Source organism: Linepithema humile, chromosome 4 (assembly GCF_040581485.1).
Source record: "Linepithema humile isolate Giens D197 chromosome 4, Lhum_UNIL_v1.0, whole genome shotgun sequence".
NCBI classification, from domain to species: domain Eukaryota; kingdom Metazoa; phylum Arthropoda; class Insecta; order Hymenoptera; family Formicidae; genus Linepithema; species Linepithema humile.
Genome location: NC_090131.1, coordinates 7,344,721 through 7,360,898, shown reverse-complemented (window position 1 = coordinate 7,360,898; position 16,178 = coordinate 7,344,721). Strand labels below are relative to the sequence as shown.

The 16,178-nt window shown below is 40.3% G+C and overlaps 1 protein-coding gene across 5 annotated transcripts in view; it reads right to left on the bottom strand.

Moving 5' to 3' along the window:
* Positions 1–222: 222 nt before the first annotated feature.
* The window catches only part of LOC105677717 (microtubule-associated protein Jupiter), a 68,049-nt gene continuing 52,093 nt past the window's right edge, over positions 223–16,178 (bottom strand). For 3 of the 5 annotated variants that reach the window (XM_012376521.2, XM_012376523.2, XM_012376520.2), the window contains exons 2-5: positions 8,013–8,410; positions 6,932–6,955; positions 5,406–5,492; positions 223–2,200 (exon numbers count right to left, since the gene is read on the bottom strand). In XM_012376521.2, coding sequence (XP_012231944.1) covers positions 2,010–2,200; positions 5,406–5,492; positions 6,932–6,955; positions 8,013–8,410 — 700 coding nt within the window. In that variant the 3' untranslated portion in view covers positions 223–2,009. The remainder of the gene's footprint in view (positions 2,201–5,405; positions 5,493–6,931; positions 6,956–8,012; positions 8,411–16,178) is intronic. The other 2 variants (XM_012376524.2, XM_012376525.2) reach the window with 2 other exon arrangements.

Here is a 16,178-nt window from a genome sequence, read left to right as displayed (position 1 = left end):
TTCGTGCGACGATAAAATCATGCGACTAAGAAGGCACGGAGATTAAGAAAGCACTTGACTTGGTTTAATGGGTTATACATGATACACTTTTATTTCTCGAAATAACATATACCTACTTCTAATGTACAATTCCGAGGTCTTTCCAATCTAGATCGCAATTTCAATCATTAAACGCACCGCTGCTCCTCAGTCTATCCTTCTCACGTATCACGACTGAATCCATTTTTTTTTTTTTTTTTTTTTAATTTTTTTCAATCAACGGTACTCCGAAGCGTCTCGTTAATTTATTCTTACGTGTATCTGACACTCTTTCGGTATACTTCTCCTCGGTGTTCGGCAGAATCGGTGCAACGATTTCTTTTCTTCTTCCGTTTTTTTTTTTTTTTTTTTTCAAATCAATGCCGCATTGTATAGCGGCGATCTTACTATTCTACGATCTTGGTACTTTTTTCTGTAGGTGTGTACTTTGAATATGCATAGCATTGTCCTTCACCTCGGGATGGGAGCGAGTTCCCGCGCGTGTGTCAGACGTGTAATTTTCCCAATTAAATGATTTTACGGGATCGAGACGCGACGCGCAATGTCGAAAGCGAGCAAAAGGCCGCGATCGTGGGGGCTCGACAGCGACGCGCAGGATCGAAATGGATCGCATGAATAAAACCTTATTTTGCGCCTTTGCTCTTATTTCTCGAAGGGAGCACTTCGAGAAATACGAGTGGGGGCATCGGACAGCAATTCGGACGGTAAAAAAATATCAGGAATAAAAAGTAATTAGATACAATACTGTACTCACACAAATTCGTTAAACTAGCGTATAAAAATTAAATTAAAATCCTACTAAGACAATTTTTTTAAGTCTTTTTATTTCAAATTAAACCTAACTGGATATTTTTTCGCTTCCACCTTCCGCCTAGCTTGCTCTTCCCTGTTTATTCATATGACTCATTATATGTAAGCTGTTGCTGATAGGAAATCGCGCTTCTCAGCCAAGTTGATTTACAACTTGCGAATCGCGCGCCGCGGCGTTCTAGCCTCAGAAAAGCACGCTTTACGCGCGATGATCGCTTTAACTACCTCTATACAGTTACGCGATAAAGCCGAGTTACTAGAGTTGCTAATTGAAGGACCGGTAATTCACGCTCGAGGAATCCCGGGATCGGCTTGCCTGCCCTTGTGCGCGCTCGCGGTCTTCCACAATGCGTTCCCGGCGCGGCAACTCAAACGAAATAAATCCTCAAAAACTTCAATTGAATATCCGGTGATGTCAGCGTTATTTCCTGCTCAACATCTCGCCCGATTTAATTAATTCTCCGTGTAATAAAACTTGTGTATTGTATGTGATTAAAATTTAAAAAGGCTAAGACACAATTGCGATGAATTCGGATAAGATCTTGCTGTTGCTGTCGAGCCGCAATACACGTTGCTAGCCGAACGCGACTTCCGCTCGTTTCCGCATTGCAGATTGTATTCGGGGGATCGACGATTTTATTAGTATTATAACTTTCGTCCACCCTCGCATTAACCCTTTCGGCTCTCCTAATGATAAAGTTGACAATGACAGCGCTTTACTTGGGGGAAAAAAAGTACCACTATTTTCATTACGTCTAAAATTAATCTTAATTCGATAACGCTCGCTCCAGGCCGAAAGAGTTATCTGTCATTCAAAAAATCAAAAAGTTTCAAAACTATTCTTACTTGGTTCTGTGTATTTTTCTGAATTGGTACAAAGCAAAGGAGATTGGTGGAGCGTTAATCCATCAAAGCCCACGATTTTATCTGCCGCCCTTTCTTCGGGTTCTACATAGAAAAATCATAGAAAAGTACGCACACCGCGGGTATACGATGTTATCAAGATTAGACCTCGGCGGCATTGTCTCGCGGACAAATGCGATTAGAAGGTTCTAGTGGATTTTAGCGGGCTTTAATGGATTAAGAGCACACAGGGCCGAAAGGATTAATCGTGGTGTCCCGGAGGGGGGACGGGGCGACCCGATGGCGACGTCGCCCGTTTACCAGAGTCCGGATGAGAAACCGCCGGGTGGAACGCGGGTACGCGTCGGCGGCTTCGCCGCCGCCGGCGACGTGTCGTGCGACTTCTCGCCGCTGCTGCTGGAATTCGAGCTGGCGATGCCGTTCTGCATGACCGGCCCGTTCTTCTGCGGCTCGGGCGCGTAGCCGGTTCCGGTTACCGGATTGCCATCTGCGGAAACAACGATTTTTCTCGTCAGTGAGGTTGCAGCAGAGTAAGGTCTGACCGCTGATTCTAACATCCAGATTATTTAATATTCAAGTATCTTAAAATATTTAATACTCTATTATGTAATATTTAATATTTGTGTGTGTACAGGACGTCCCGCAGACAAAACCGTTAATAGTAGATTCCTGAGATGATTTAAAGTGGAAAATCTTTATACCAAAATGTCCAGGCTACAATAATTTTTAAAAGGAATGTTTCAATTTGATTAATCAGATTGCCACGTGTGTCTGAGTGTAAATTTTTGACAATCTAATTGATCAACTTCAAACATTCCCCATTTAACAACTATTGTAGCCTCTACATTTTTGTATAAAAACTTTCCAAATAACCTCAGGAATTTGCTATTGATGATATGGTTAGGACATCCTGTATAATTGAAAGCTAATTACTATTGTAAACGTTAACTCTAGCTCGACTATAATCTCCCTGTATTTCTCCAACTTTTTATCATTAATCTTAAACAAATATTTAAAATTTGTCGACGTTTAAACTTTGTTGACTGTAAAATTTTAAGAGGAAAATATTACCTCAAAATAAAGTACACTTCTATTCTAAATACAGATCGAAGGATACAGCATTTCAAAATGGAGACCACGCTTTTTTGCTCTCATTATGCAATTGCATGGATAATTCTGGAATATTTTTCAAATACACAAAATCACTCTTATAACATTTTTTCGAGAAGAAAATTGCACTGTGCTATTTGTATAAATAGACGCACTTCTGTTCGTAACAGTTTTGCAAGAAATGCTTGGTGCTATCTCGGATAATGCATAACGTTACGTAAAGGTTTTTCTATCCGTAAAGATAGACAAATTCGGTGTCCGAGAAATTGAGCAGTATAGCAGACGAGCTACGTCCTATTCGCACGTCGCTGAACACATTGAATTTTTTAACATGCAAGTGATTCAGAGCGTAGGAACTCTCGGGATTTAATTATACCGATCTCCCTTTCGGAGCAAGATCTCGCACGCGGAGAGATTAGAAGGAGAGATTGACAGGAAAGAGTGATTTATTACGGAAGAGATCGATTCTATCTTTATACGTTCCTACGTGTCCAACACAAAACATTGGCAGAGTTTAGAATTCCGATTGAAACCCACATCGCATGCTGTAGATTCATACGTTCACACACTACTGTTCAACACTAAAAAAACATACTTTTAAGCTCTCAACTATGGTATATCTCAAAGTGTCATTCATTAATATTAAAACCGCGGCAATTTTGATATATTCTGAACGCAGAACGCAAGACGGAAACATTTGAGTCCTATCTAATTTTTTTTTTTTTCGAAATTTGTCCGATAAAACTGAATGTTTTTCAAACAAACATTTTAGACTCGAATTAATAAAAATAATACTATATTAATAAAATAAAAAATTGAAAATTTTTTAAACCAAACCTCGAAGTGACAAGATCTAAATTTCCAAAACGAAAAGAACTGTTTAGTTAAATTCTCTTTTGATATACAACATTTATCACACTAGCTAAGAGCTTATCTTATCTATCAAAAAAGAAGGATAGAAACTTTATCTTGCAGGCAATTAAGCACACAACTCAATCAATCGTAAAGCCACCGATATCGTCTATCGTTTGCAAATTGCAGATTAACACCTGAAATAAGCTACGAAAACACACACTGATATCTAACTATTATTGATTACACTATCGTGGTCGCATGAACTTACCGTGGCATTACAGTGAATGCCGGGAATGACGTAATGCGATGAATTAAAGACTCGTTTAAATTGATTTATTATTCATAAACACGTCGAAATGATTTATCGACGAAATTTTCCAAGGGCGATTTAAGCAAGTCTTTAATACGACTTCGAATGAATTCGAATTTGTAATTTGTGTGAGGTAAGAATAGGAAATGGACAAATACATAGACACTTATTTGCTAATGCCTTATCAATAACGTTCTCCTGTCTTCCAACTTGTAAACGAACAATTATCCAAATGCTTCATCGTCGCCTCTTATCGCTAGACGAATGACACACATTGAAGGAGTTCGTGTTCAACTTCGCATTCGGTTCCGAGCGACACATGTCAGCGGACCGTTTGAGACGGTAAACGGCGCGATAACGCTCGTTCTCTTTAAACTCCGATTTATGCGGGACATGGTCTATTGACGTGTTCCTCGGCAATGAACGGCGAAATAGCTTAGACATTATTACCGTGTTAATGCCGCGATTAAACAGCGTGGAAGACGATAACGGTATCCCGGCTCGTAATTCTATACCGCTCGATAAACAATTCGCCACGTTCGGAATTCCTCGCGGAAAGCATTTCCTCGAGAGTTCAGCGATGCCCGAGCTTTATCCATCGCGTTGCAGCCGGAGCTCTCGCCTCGATCTTTACGAGCGACCCTCGCGAACACACGCGAAAAATAGCGTTCAAGTTTCTCGCCGCCATAAATATTTATATCCTTATTATTTTTGTAATTACGCATATAATTTAACGCGACTCGCGAGCTGCACGTGCTACAGGAATAACGAAGCATTTTACGTGCGCTCACAATTAGCGCGAGCTTATTAGCGCAGACGTTCAATTATGAATCCGCGTTCTTCAAAACAGAGCTCGAGAAGTAATTAATTTCCTTCCATTCGGATACTCGCTTTCGGAAAACTGGTCTGATCAGATATACATCTCCCGATAAAAAAGGGTCACTCGCAAGATTGAAAACAGGAAACTGAGAGCAGTTTCATTCAAGTTTTAATTAACTCTAGTTATCTCATCCTCTCTGCTGTACTATGTTTAATATAGAATATCTTCCTGTACTACTTAACGAGTTAAAATTTACTTAATCCATCCTCCAATCTCTTAATTATCTGAAATCACTTAAAAGATTGAAAAAATTCCGAAAAAAAGTTTTGACTCAAGTTTGGATTAACATTAGTTACCTCTTGATGAAAAAATTATACGTACACAGCGACTTAAATTTATTTAACTTATAATTAAACAATTGCTAAATCAGCATCGATTAAGTATTCCGATAATACAAAGTAACTACACAAAAGTCGCTACTCTGCATCGGCGCTATTTTTTTTAATTTGCATCGTTTCAGAGTGCAAGGATGAGGAATCGTCGAGTAGGAGACAGGGAGAGGATAATCGAGAATCGGATAATTGGAGAGAACGTTACCTCGATACTTTCGTGGGATGCGCCTCACGGGCGTCACCTCGATTCCGTCGCCGGTGACCGGGTTGCGCGCCGGCACACAGGACGGTCCTGCAGGAAGGATGCGGCGACGGGCGTGCCAGCGGACCCGTGCCGTTCCAACCGTGTTCGACAGCCGTTTTCGCCGCCACGTACGCACGAGGCGACGCGCGAGCCAGAGTCGTTTCACCCCATGCACCGTAACACCGTAGCAAAACCCACAAAACCGTAACCCAACCAACTTGTGTTAATGCGCGGCAATTCGTACGGACGGATCGCAGATGCCACACTACGTTTGCTTTTCAAATTCTACGTGAATTTTGATCGATGTTTGCAAAAAAAATTTACACTACGCCGTATTTCTCTTGTTATTCAATTTTATACTCGATACACAGTTATATTTTTCTATACAAAAAATGTAATCCGACGTTTTTTAGAGACGAGAACACAAAAAGCACTCTCGAGATCTTGGATTCGTCCGTGCGATGGAAATTAAGGTCAAAGCAAAGTAGAAACGGTGTGTGTTGTGCTTTAAGTTGTAAGAGAGGGTGGAATGAATATTTGCAGTGGTGAAAACCAAGACAGTGGTGTCGTGAAAGCGAAACAAATCACATGTTATGCCAGTTACCAAAAAAAAAAAAAAGGAATAAATCTCGGAATAATTTTTTACTTTCTGCCGATGATACGTTTCCGGTATTAATCTGTCGCATTCAATGTTATTATCTCCCGCGATCGTGCTTTTGTTAAACGAGTCGAAAATTATTGTAAATAAATGTATGGAATGTCGATAGTGCATCACACACAGAACGCCGAAATTCGTAAGTGACATCTCGCAAACGACATTGAAATTCTTTTCTTTTGTCTTTTCAAAAGAATCTTTTTAAATTCGCTTTCAAAGTTCTTTTTTGCGATAAATTTATGTTTCACAGTTTCGCATTTCTGATTTATTTAGTTATTATTAAATATTTATAAGACCAATGTTAAAAGATTGTTCGCGTGCGTCGACAAAGTAACAATTTGTGTTTAAATAATGATGATGAAATAATTATAATTTCATGTAAATTTTTTGCCATAATTTGGCTGCTCATCAATGTCGTTCACTAATTCGTTGTAAGTGAGCGGGATCGTGTGAGAAACATAAATATAAATAACTTGACGTGAAGCGAGATGGTGAATGTTACTAGCAGAAACCGTACAAACTTAAGACCTAAACAGTACGGCGTGTCTAACTCAAAATATGTGTTTCTATTTTCGTGGCAGGCCCTAGAATAATGTGATGATGTCGAGATACATGAACGGGAATTTTTCGCAAAAATCGCGACCGCGACCACAAATCGAACACTTCTTTCACCGCGATGATAATTTTGCCGAGAGAAAAAGAGAGATAAAATTATTTACTTCTGTCGTATGTGAAATGATTCCCGAACGATTTCGCTAATCTAACTATGATCAAAGAACAAAGTGTGGCAGTGTCGTGTATCATCTACTTGAATGTCTCTTTGCACACTTACGAAATCGTTTCTTTCTCCTAAAAGCTGCTTGCGAACAGTTCAAGTAAAGTGACTTACATTAAAAAAAAGGCGGTAGATTAGACAATAAGATCGAGATCGATAGTGAAATTTATTTTGTTTCTTTAGTGTCTCGCTAGCTCCGTATTCGACTAGCCGAAAGCCGGGTTCGGCGATCGTAAAGTGCAATTTCGCGTCCAACCTTCGCCGTTGATATCAAGCATGATTTGACGAATAATAAAAAAATCAAAACACAATACAATTGTTAATCAACTTTAGGTGAAAAAGGCAAAAAGAGCTGTTGTTCACGAACAACTAGCAACGGCTCTTTTTGCCCTTTTCACCTAAAATTGATTGATAATTTCCTTAATATTATTATTGTACAATACAATTGAATAATCAAACTCAGCGACTTTAGCGTAAGAAAAATTCTAGTGTAATCAAAATACGAAAATATTTTTGAGACAGTCGTCTCAAGAAAAGGAAAAGAAGAAAAAATAGAAAAATAATTTTTAAGATACAAAGTTTATACAAGCACAAATTTTCAGCAAATGTAAACACCTACAAATTGAAAACGTTTCCGATTGTATAAGAAAAAAGTCGCGACAAAAACAGAATAATAGGTACAGAGATTTCAGAGAGCCTGCGATACACACATATTTCAATTTAGATCAGGATCGTCTCCCTTGATATTGTAAGTAAAAAGGAACACGAATGTGGAAATAGTTCGGAGAGTCCTGGGGCGGCTTACTTTAACAATTCAAATTATTAAAATTGCTAAACGCACTTTATTTAAAAGTTAATTCTAAAATTAAATTTTATATTCAAAATTATTCTAAAATTAATAATTTCAGGCACAAATTCCACAAATTAAAAATTACAAAAGCGTGTACCACACGCTATTATCTTTTAAAATGCGATATAAATATACTAATGTCATAATTAATATTTTTCGTTAAATACAAAAATCGCTGATCATCGAATTTTTTAAATATCAATGCAACGAAATTTTACCGAGAAAATTAACAATGTTCGCCCCAAGGATAATTCGCAATTATTTCCTTGTTCGCGACGGGGCTCTTACCTGTGATATCGTTGAAGCAGCCGTTGCTGGCAAAGCCGTTAGCGATGCCCGACGACGAATTGCTGTTGCTGCTGGCCGTACTCTTTGCGGGCGATGTCGACGACAGCGACGAAACCGATGATCCCCCGCTGAGGGGGATATTGCTGCGCATGTGATTTCTCGCGTTTTGGGTGGTGGATGGGGCATCGGGAGGGCCAAACAGGCGTTTGTATGAATCATTACCGGGCTTGTTGCTGCGCGGTGAAACGACGGGGGACGGGCCGTCGGTGCCGTTGATGTCGCCGAACAGCGCCGAGCCCAGCTGGGACTGATTGTGGGCCTTGATGCGACGCGGGCTCGTCTCCTCCGGGCCCGAGCCGAAAATGTCGCTGCTACCACCACCGGGCGGTTTCAACACCCTGGAACGAAAATGAAACCGGTATGGTGAGTGGCAGATTCGAGAAATATAAAATCAAAAATGTGAGATCGAGTTTTGCGCTTGCTAAAAATAATATTCTGAAATATGCACTCTAGACAAATAAATGAAAAAATGTCCAACACGAATTTGCAAAACAGAAAATTTGGATAATTCAGACATATCGAGAGTTGCTTAACACGTTATATATATATTTATGAGCTCTGGGTTTTTTTTATGTAAATAGAAATATAATCGACGAAATGTTTTTTTCCCTAAAATTCTCAATGACGAGAAAATTTTCACAGATTTTGTATGACGCTAGAATTATTTTACCTGTCGAATTCAAAGCTTCTTTCGAATCAAATTCAAAGAAACTTTCTCTCTTTTTTTCTCGCAACCCATTTTCTTTAGTTAAATAGAGAAATCTGTTACATATTCATACATTTCATATCTATTCTTTTATGCGGGCACTGCAAAATGGTATTAGTTGCCGTAGTTTCTAGTTATCAACAGATATATTTTTAGACGCCTCTTCTGATAACATGCCAAGTCATGTTCGTCAAGGAAAAAAGATAAAGCACATACAAGCGCTGACAATGGTGAAATCGACAAACGGCGAAATCGAGCCGTGCAAACGCGATAGTCTCCGCTGCCCATCGACAGGCTAACACACCGGCAGATCGGTGGGCAGAGAAGCACAGACGATGCAATTTGCGAGCGCAAATCTACACCGATTTCCGCTTAACGAGGCGCGATGCGCGCGGCACGCGCGCGTTGTCGCGTGTGCCCGAGCAGAAGAAAAAGGGGGTAAAAAAAAAACAAGTGGCGAGAATTGGAAGGGGCCGAGTAATTAAGAAAATGATGAACCGCTTCCTTTTTTCTCACCGGGCCACCTCGACCGGAAGGGGGGCAGGGAGGGGGCGGTTCAATTAGGGCCGCAATTTCAATTAGCGAAGGGAACGGCGCGTGCCTCGTGTGCGCCCTCGATTTTTTAATTGCTCGACAAATACGATCCAGTTTCGAGCATGTGGATCCCACCTATTTTGCAAATTTAATAATATTAGTTTCAGCTTAATAAATTGAATAAAACGTTGTACTGCTATAAAGGAAAAATCGTTAATTTGGAATAATAATTTGTTAAAGCAATGTTGTAATTATTTTACAAATTAATGTTGTTCAGATGTATTTAGGTACTAGCACATTATTTAAACAAAGTGACACGGCAGAATAATTAATTACACGTTCCGCTCTCGTCTCAAGTTAATGCAGAACAGTAAGAAATCGTTAATTCGTGATCGAGGAAATGACGTTCCGGTTTAATTAATGATATACAGCCTTCATTTTGCGACGTTGCGTATCGCGCGTTGCACCATCACGATGATGAATAGACATTTCCGCGTTATTACATCTGGGATGATTGCATATCAAGAGTAGATAGAAATGTCCGAGAAGCTGCACATCGCGAGATTTTGTGGAATCTTCTGTTAGTTTTTATCGTTACGTTAGCGATATAAAACATATCTGTATCGAACACGAAGATTATTAAGTTTTTACTTACAATTCTTTTTATTTCTTTCAAAGAGCGTTCAAGTAATCAAAGTTGCAACATTACACGCTCTTTACTCGGTTGTGAGTAATAATTTGTGTTAACTAGAATTAAATATAAATAGTCAAAATCTTCACAAGTAAATTGACCATATTTTTTTATTAACATTACAATAATTTTACTTTCTTCTAATTGAAAAGACTGGAACAAAATTCTAACCCAAAATTGAATTATTTTTTTAAGAAGTTAGAAAATGTTTTCATCAAACGATCCAAACGACAAATAAAATTAAATAAAAAATCAAGTTGTCTGCCTAATTTCTGCGTCAATTAAAATCTAACTATTAAAAAATTTGGTTTTAATATTATCCCAGCCGATGTTTCAATTATTAATAATGAAGTCTCTTCTCTAACTATTGTTCCTCATTTCTTGTACCTTACTTGTCTACTTTATTGTCTTGGCGCCGCGATCGTAAACATCGAACACGATGCCCACGTCTCTCGCGAAAGGTAGCCGCGCGGCGGTACGAGCGGTAAGTAACGAGGATAATCAATCGGCCGTAGGAAGCGCAGGAATCCTGGAGGGGACAGGATGGGTGCGCCGGGAAATATGCCGTATGACGTGCAGCAATAACGCGACGCCTCTGCGCGTCTCCCTTTCGCGACTCCGTGGGCATTCGCGTTAATTGGACCATCAACCTGCTCCGCGTCTGGCAGCGTTATCGCATGGCGTCGGAGCGCCATGCGAACGATTTGCGACGCGATCGTGTACTGACCCGCGATTTATTTTACCGTGAGACGATCCGCAGCGATAATACTTATGGTTATTACATGATACGGACATCGCGACGCGTCGTTTCCACGACAGCTCGCCTTTTCAGAGAGGCGCCGGGAAATGGATGGACTTTTGCGAAGTAATGCCATTTCCTGGATTACTTCGCTCGGACGCTACGAAGAAAACGCGTGTCGAAAGACCGTGCGCAATTAGGTTGTCAGGAAGTCTCGCTCGGACATTATTTAAAATCGAGAAATAAAAACTGCACTTACGTCGCGCACGGAAAAACGCAGTCATGAGAGAACAGGATTATTCGATTACGTAATATAATTATGAGCGTAATATTTTCTTGATATTTAATGTAATATAATTTTCAATCAGAGCCTCTCTAGTTCTGTCAAGTTGATTCATTCGCATGCACTCGGAAATTAAGTATAATAATCGAATGATTAAACTTTATTTCACGCCTCCTCAGATTCACGTAATAAAAGCGTTTAACGTTTATTGAACGTAATAACATTTTCTTAATATCATCCACACAGCAAGATTTTTTATTAAACTTTAAATTAGAGGCTCTTCTAAGCTTGTTTTATTTACACGCAGGCATTCGAAAATTAAATAATCGCACGATAATCCTAAACTGCTCGTCCGCCGCTTCAAGTACGCGTAATTTGAGGTTTCGAGCGCAACCAATTAAAGCGAATGATTCGCCTCGTCGGGAAACGCAACTAATCCGCGGCCGGCGATTCGCGTCGCGTGCACCGACTGCATCCCGAAGAAAACGGTCGTGTGCATCGGAAATGAGAGGAGAAGGAGGGAGGGGGGGAGGGAGGATGAGGTACGCAGTTACGGACAATGTTCCGCTATGCGGCTCCGCTTTTTACGAGGCGCAATTTCGCGTCTGAAAATAGGTTTACGGCATCACGCCTGCAGACTACTTTTCGCAAACGACGGGTGTAGGAGGAGGAGGGAGGGGGGAGGTCGTTAACCGTCGGGTTTTCTAATAGATTATCGGACAATTGAATGACGAGACGGCGGGGGCTACTATCGGCGTCCGAGGATGGATGGTGGCCGGGGCCTATCATCAAGCCGAGATGTATGCTGATTACAACATTCACGAGCCGCCCCGCGCAGATCGACGAGCTCGCGAAACCGGCGTACGTGCATTTACCCCGCGCGTGTGTGTATCACTCCGAGGTATATCCGCGTCGGTTAATCGACGCGGCCCTAGGAAATAAGGTCGCGCCACCACCGCTATTATCCACTTTGCCGGCGCGACTACAATGAGCGGAATTAACGCTTCTGCGAGGCAGCGACGGCTTTTGTGGAAACTGCGGTGTTGTTCTCATCAATTACATATTCGCACGGTTCATCGTCGTTTCCATGCGTCTCTTGCGGTGTGAGTCAGCCGGTCGGGGACAACCGTCAATCATCTGTTCATAGCGTTGAATGCGTGTGAGAGCCCGCGGTCTTGGCGACTTATTCAATATTCCGTCTGTACTTTGTAGAGCAGTCGTGAATGGAAAATTCTAATGTCGCGCCGCAAAATTGTAGCCTCAATATTGATTTTAATGTTTATCCAATATCGATAATAATTATAAATTTTCGTTTTCGATGCTATTCTCAATCTAATTTCAATTCTTTTTTAATGATTTATAGAATAATGCTTCAAAATTCGGAGAAACTGTGTTTTATAATTAAATTGGTAAGAAACAATCGAAGATTACGGAAGAAAATATTTTCCTTGTGCAACCTATTCGAGGATATCTCGCTCGCTTTATCGCGTCCAAGGAATCTAAGAACTAAAATACCGTCGGATACGAGATAAAGACGTGACGATCTTGTTTGTCGGCGTCATGGCAAACATTGATTAATCTCGCGGGACTTCGCGGTGGATGGCACGGGGATAGTATTTTGGTGAATATCAAGGCGATGGTCGTACCATCCGGCACGACGTCCCTTGTACTTGACATCGACCTGTCACGACATAATTCGGCGCAAAAGAAAGAATAAGCGGGAGATGGCACGCGGCGGCGGATAAGACGAATCGATGCAAAATCGACAAGCACGCGAACATTCGTCTCAGGAAGAAAAATCGAATTTAGCGTTAATAATAACTCGTCGTTTCCAGGTTAATGGTGCTTTTATCTAGCTTGCTAGCTTACTACCTTGACCGAGTGTTATGATATACTTTGAGGCTAAAAAGAATCTGAAAACTAAATCACAAAACTTGGGAAAATAAGACAAATTGCGAGTGAAAAACTCGCTGAATAAACTTTTCTTTGACGCTCGAAATCGCGAACAACGAAAAAGCAAAACTTGTTTGTTGGCCCCTTCGCGAGATCAAAGGCGTCCTACTTTAAGATTTATCAAGTAAAAAGTCTCGAAAATTAACTTTTGTCTTTGGATCCTTTTATCTTCAAATTTCGTGTAACATCGGTGTTACGTTGTATGAAATCGACCACTTTAATATATTTAATACATTGTACTTAAAATTTTTCGTTATCATTAAACCAAAAATTCAGAAAATAAATATTAATGTTCAAATATTTATATTTTGTTCTCAATTCAGCTTGTGACTGCGGTCAATTTATTTGTGTTGTTTTCGATTCCGGAGACTCCTTCGCGATTAGTCAACAATTTTTCGCGAAGAGGGAAAGAGAGAGAGAGAGAGCAACGGAATCAGGACGCGCTCCCCGAGGGAAAAAAAACAGCTAGAAGAGGGTTACGGCCGAGTACCTGGCTCCTGGCGACGTGATGTGAGGTCCGAAAGAAAGATGCCGATAATAAAGTACGGGGATATTATGCCGCATCAGGCAAATCTTTATCGCATATTCGGACAATGGTCATTGTTCCGCTCGCTTAATTATGATAGACCTGGGCGCGCGCGAAATGTCAACCCTTTCGCTGTATAACTGGCGCACAATGTAACGCTTTCCGCTCGTCCACATTGTGCAGGCACTACGAGCTTGTCCGTGTTTTTTCCTAACATGAATAAAGACGCTATTGCATCGAATGTTGCTGAGTCAATTCGCTGATTATGCGCCGAGCCGTCTCTATCTCTCCCTTCGATCGCGAGACAAGATCATAAGTTGTCACGATCTAAGAGACACCTACTGCTTGCGTCAATCACGTCTACTTGCGGTTATAAAAGATCCCATAAAATTTAAATACAATATTTTCAAAAAGCTTACAATATTTTTCGCGAATTTTAAGTAATGAATTTTTTTATTTTTTTGAGTGAACAAGTTCATTGCAAGTAAATGATATCTTGAAACTCTTCCACATTTAATTTCAAGATTTAATAATTATTATAATTATTATTATAAATAATTATAATTATTTTCCAGCAAGCCTGATAATGTCGACGAAGAATGGAAAAGCGCGGAAAAATGTTGAACTCGCTTTCTCACTCTCTGTCTTTAATTTATCCCAATTCCGAGTAAAACAACTCGAACGAGTCCGCGCGGAGAGACCTCGGCTCTTGCGACTCCTTACGTTTCCTCTCGCGCAATACAATGCAACCGGCGGTGGATAATTGGCGGGCGGTACCCGCGAATGACGGCACGATTATTCGCCCCGTGGGAGTTCGCTGAATATTCAAACGAGCGTCGCGTCCGTGACACGGTAATATTTTTCTCCGCTTTTTTGCGCAGTTTCGCGATCGGCGATGTCGCCTCGCTTCGATTTAGACGTGCGTGATTTTCGCCGTTTTACGCCGGCGTCATGTAATGCATGCTACATGCATCACAAAGTACGTCCGCGTGGGCCGTGAAATAGGAGAGAAGCTGACGCACCAGGTTTCAATCACGAAACGAGAAGCGGCGCAAAAGACGCCAAGTGAGCCCGAAGGATGAATATCCATGAGTCTCGTTTAAGGGATTTGCATTCGGATTGAATATTTAATCGGCCGCCCATTTTTATCGCGTCCAGCACGTTAATATTATTACTCCTAGCATCTCTCGTTTTAATAACATGCGACTTTAATAAAATCGATGCTGAAACACGCTTTGTCCTGCAATATCTGATCGCATAAACTGTGTTCCAGATTTATCACGCCTTTTATAAAATAAACATTTTTTTTTAAATAAACAAAAGAGGCATCAATATTAAAATTAAAATATTCCCCAACTTAGTTTCAATCGCGAATTTTAGTGCTTTGAATGAAATTTTGATGTTTGACTTTATCTTCATCAATTTCAGATTGATTCTAAATAGAGAATCTTCGACGGAAGGAAATTTGATGGATCTAGAGCATCCGTCCATCCTGCGATATCTCTCGAATGAAAGCCAGCGCGATAACGTCACTCTCTCTCTATTGATAATAGATTCGAGCCATCTGCTTCTAGAAGCTGTGTCACGCGGTCGCCCGATCGTCGGCCTGCAAATTTGCGCGGATCACCGTTATGCAAATTCGAAGAGCTAAAAAGACCGACGTCTCGCACTCGTCTTCGCACTCCGTCGCGTCGCGGAACAATGCCGGTAAATACGGTAATTACAGTCAGCCGTAAACGGGCACGTGTGAATCCGGCGGACACTGTCGCGCTATCAATGCGCCTTGATCACACCGTGTTCTCTCGCGACTTCTCCCTCAAGCAATCGAAAGACGCAAATCACGGAGTTGTCGTAGAGTGATTCAGTCCCTCCTTTCTCTCTCTCTCTCTGTCTCACCAGTCCCTTCGTCATGCTAATCGACCGATTAACCCCTCGCGTCAAGATAATCAGACGTTCCGCGGCGCAATGACCATTTAATGTGTCGACCCCACTCGCAATACGATGAGAAAAACTACCGTGAACAGCTACTTGAATATATATTTGCGATAAATGAAGTGCCGAGAGAAAGAGAGATTCAGAAGTTTATATTCATTTCGTAGTAGCACAACAGAAGTACTCAACACGCGATATTACGACAAAATTGTCGCTGCAATTAATAAAGCAATTAGCTCTGAATTATTAAATTACTGTGGAAATTTTAGCCAACACAGATTTCCGACGAAAAATGCTAAAATTTGTATCTTCCTACCAAATTTATGTAATTTTATAAAGGTTTAATTAACAAAGTAATTACATTTTGTAAAATAATAAACTAAAACAACAAAATAACAAATTAAAACAAAATATAAATAAATTAAAAATATAAATTTAGGCATTTTTTCCAAAAATGATTAGCAGTTATAACTTTTACGCAAAAATAATCAAATATTGCTTACATATTATCAAAATAAAATGTGCAAAATATATTAAAGTGCATGTATTTTAAATGTTCAAGATTTTAACTTTGCATTCTAACTTTCAAAATATTTCGTTCTAAACATTTTTCATACTCGAACGCTTTTGCAAGATCACAGTTTGCTGGATAAATCTCGTTTCTGACGTCAGCGTAAAAATAGCTAAGTCAACTTTCATACCGCCTTAAAAATGCATAAAACCACATTGAAATATTGGCACA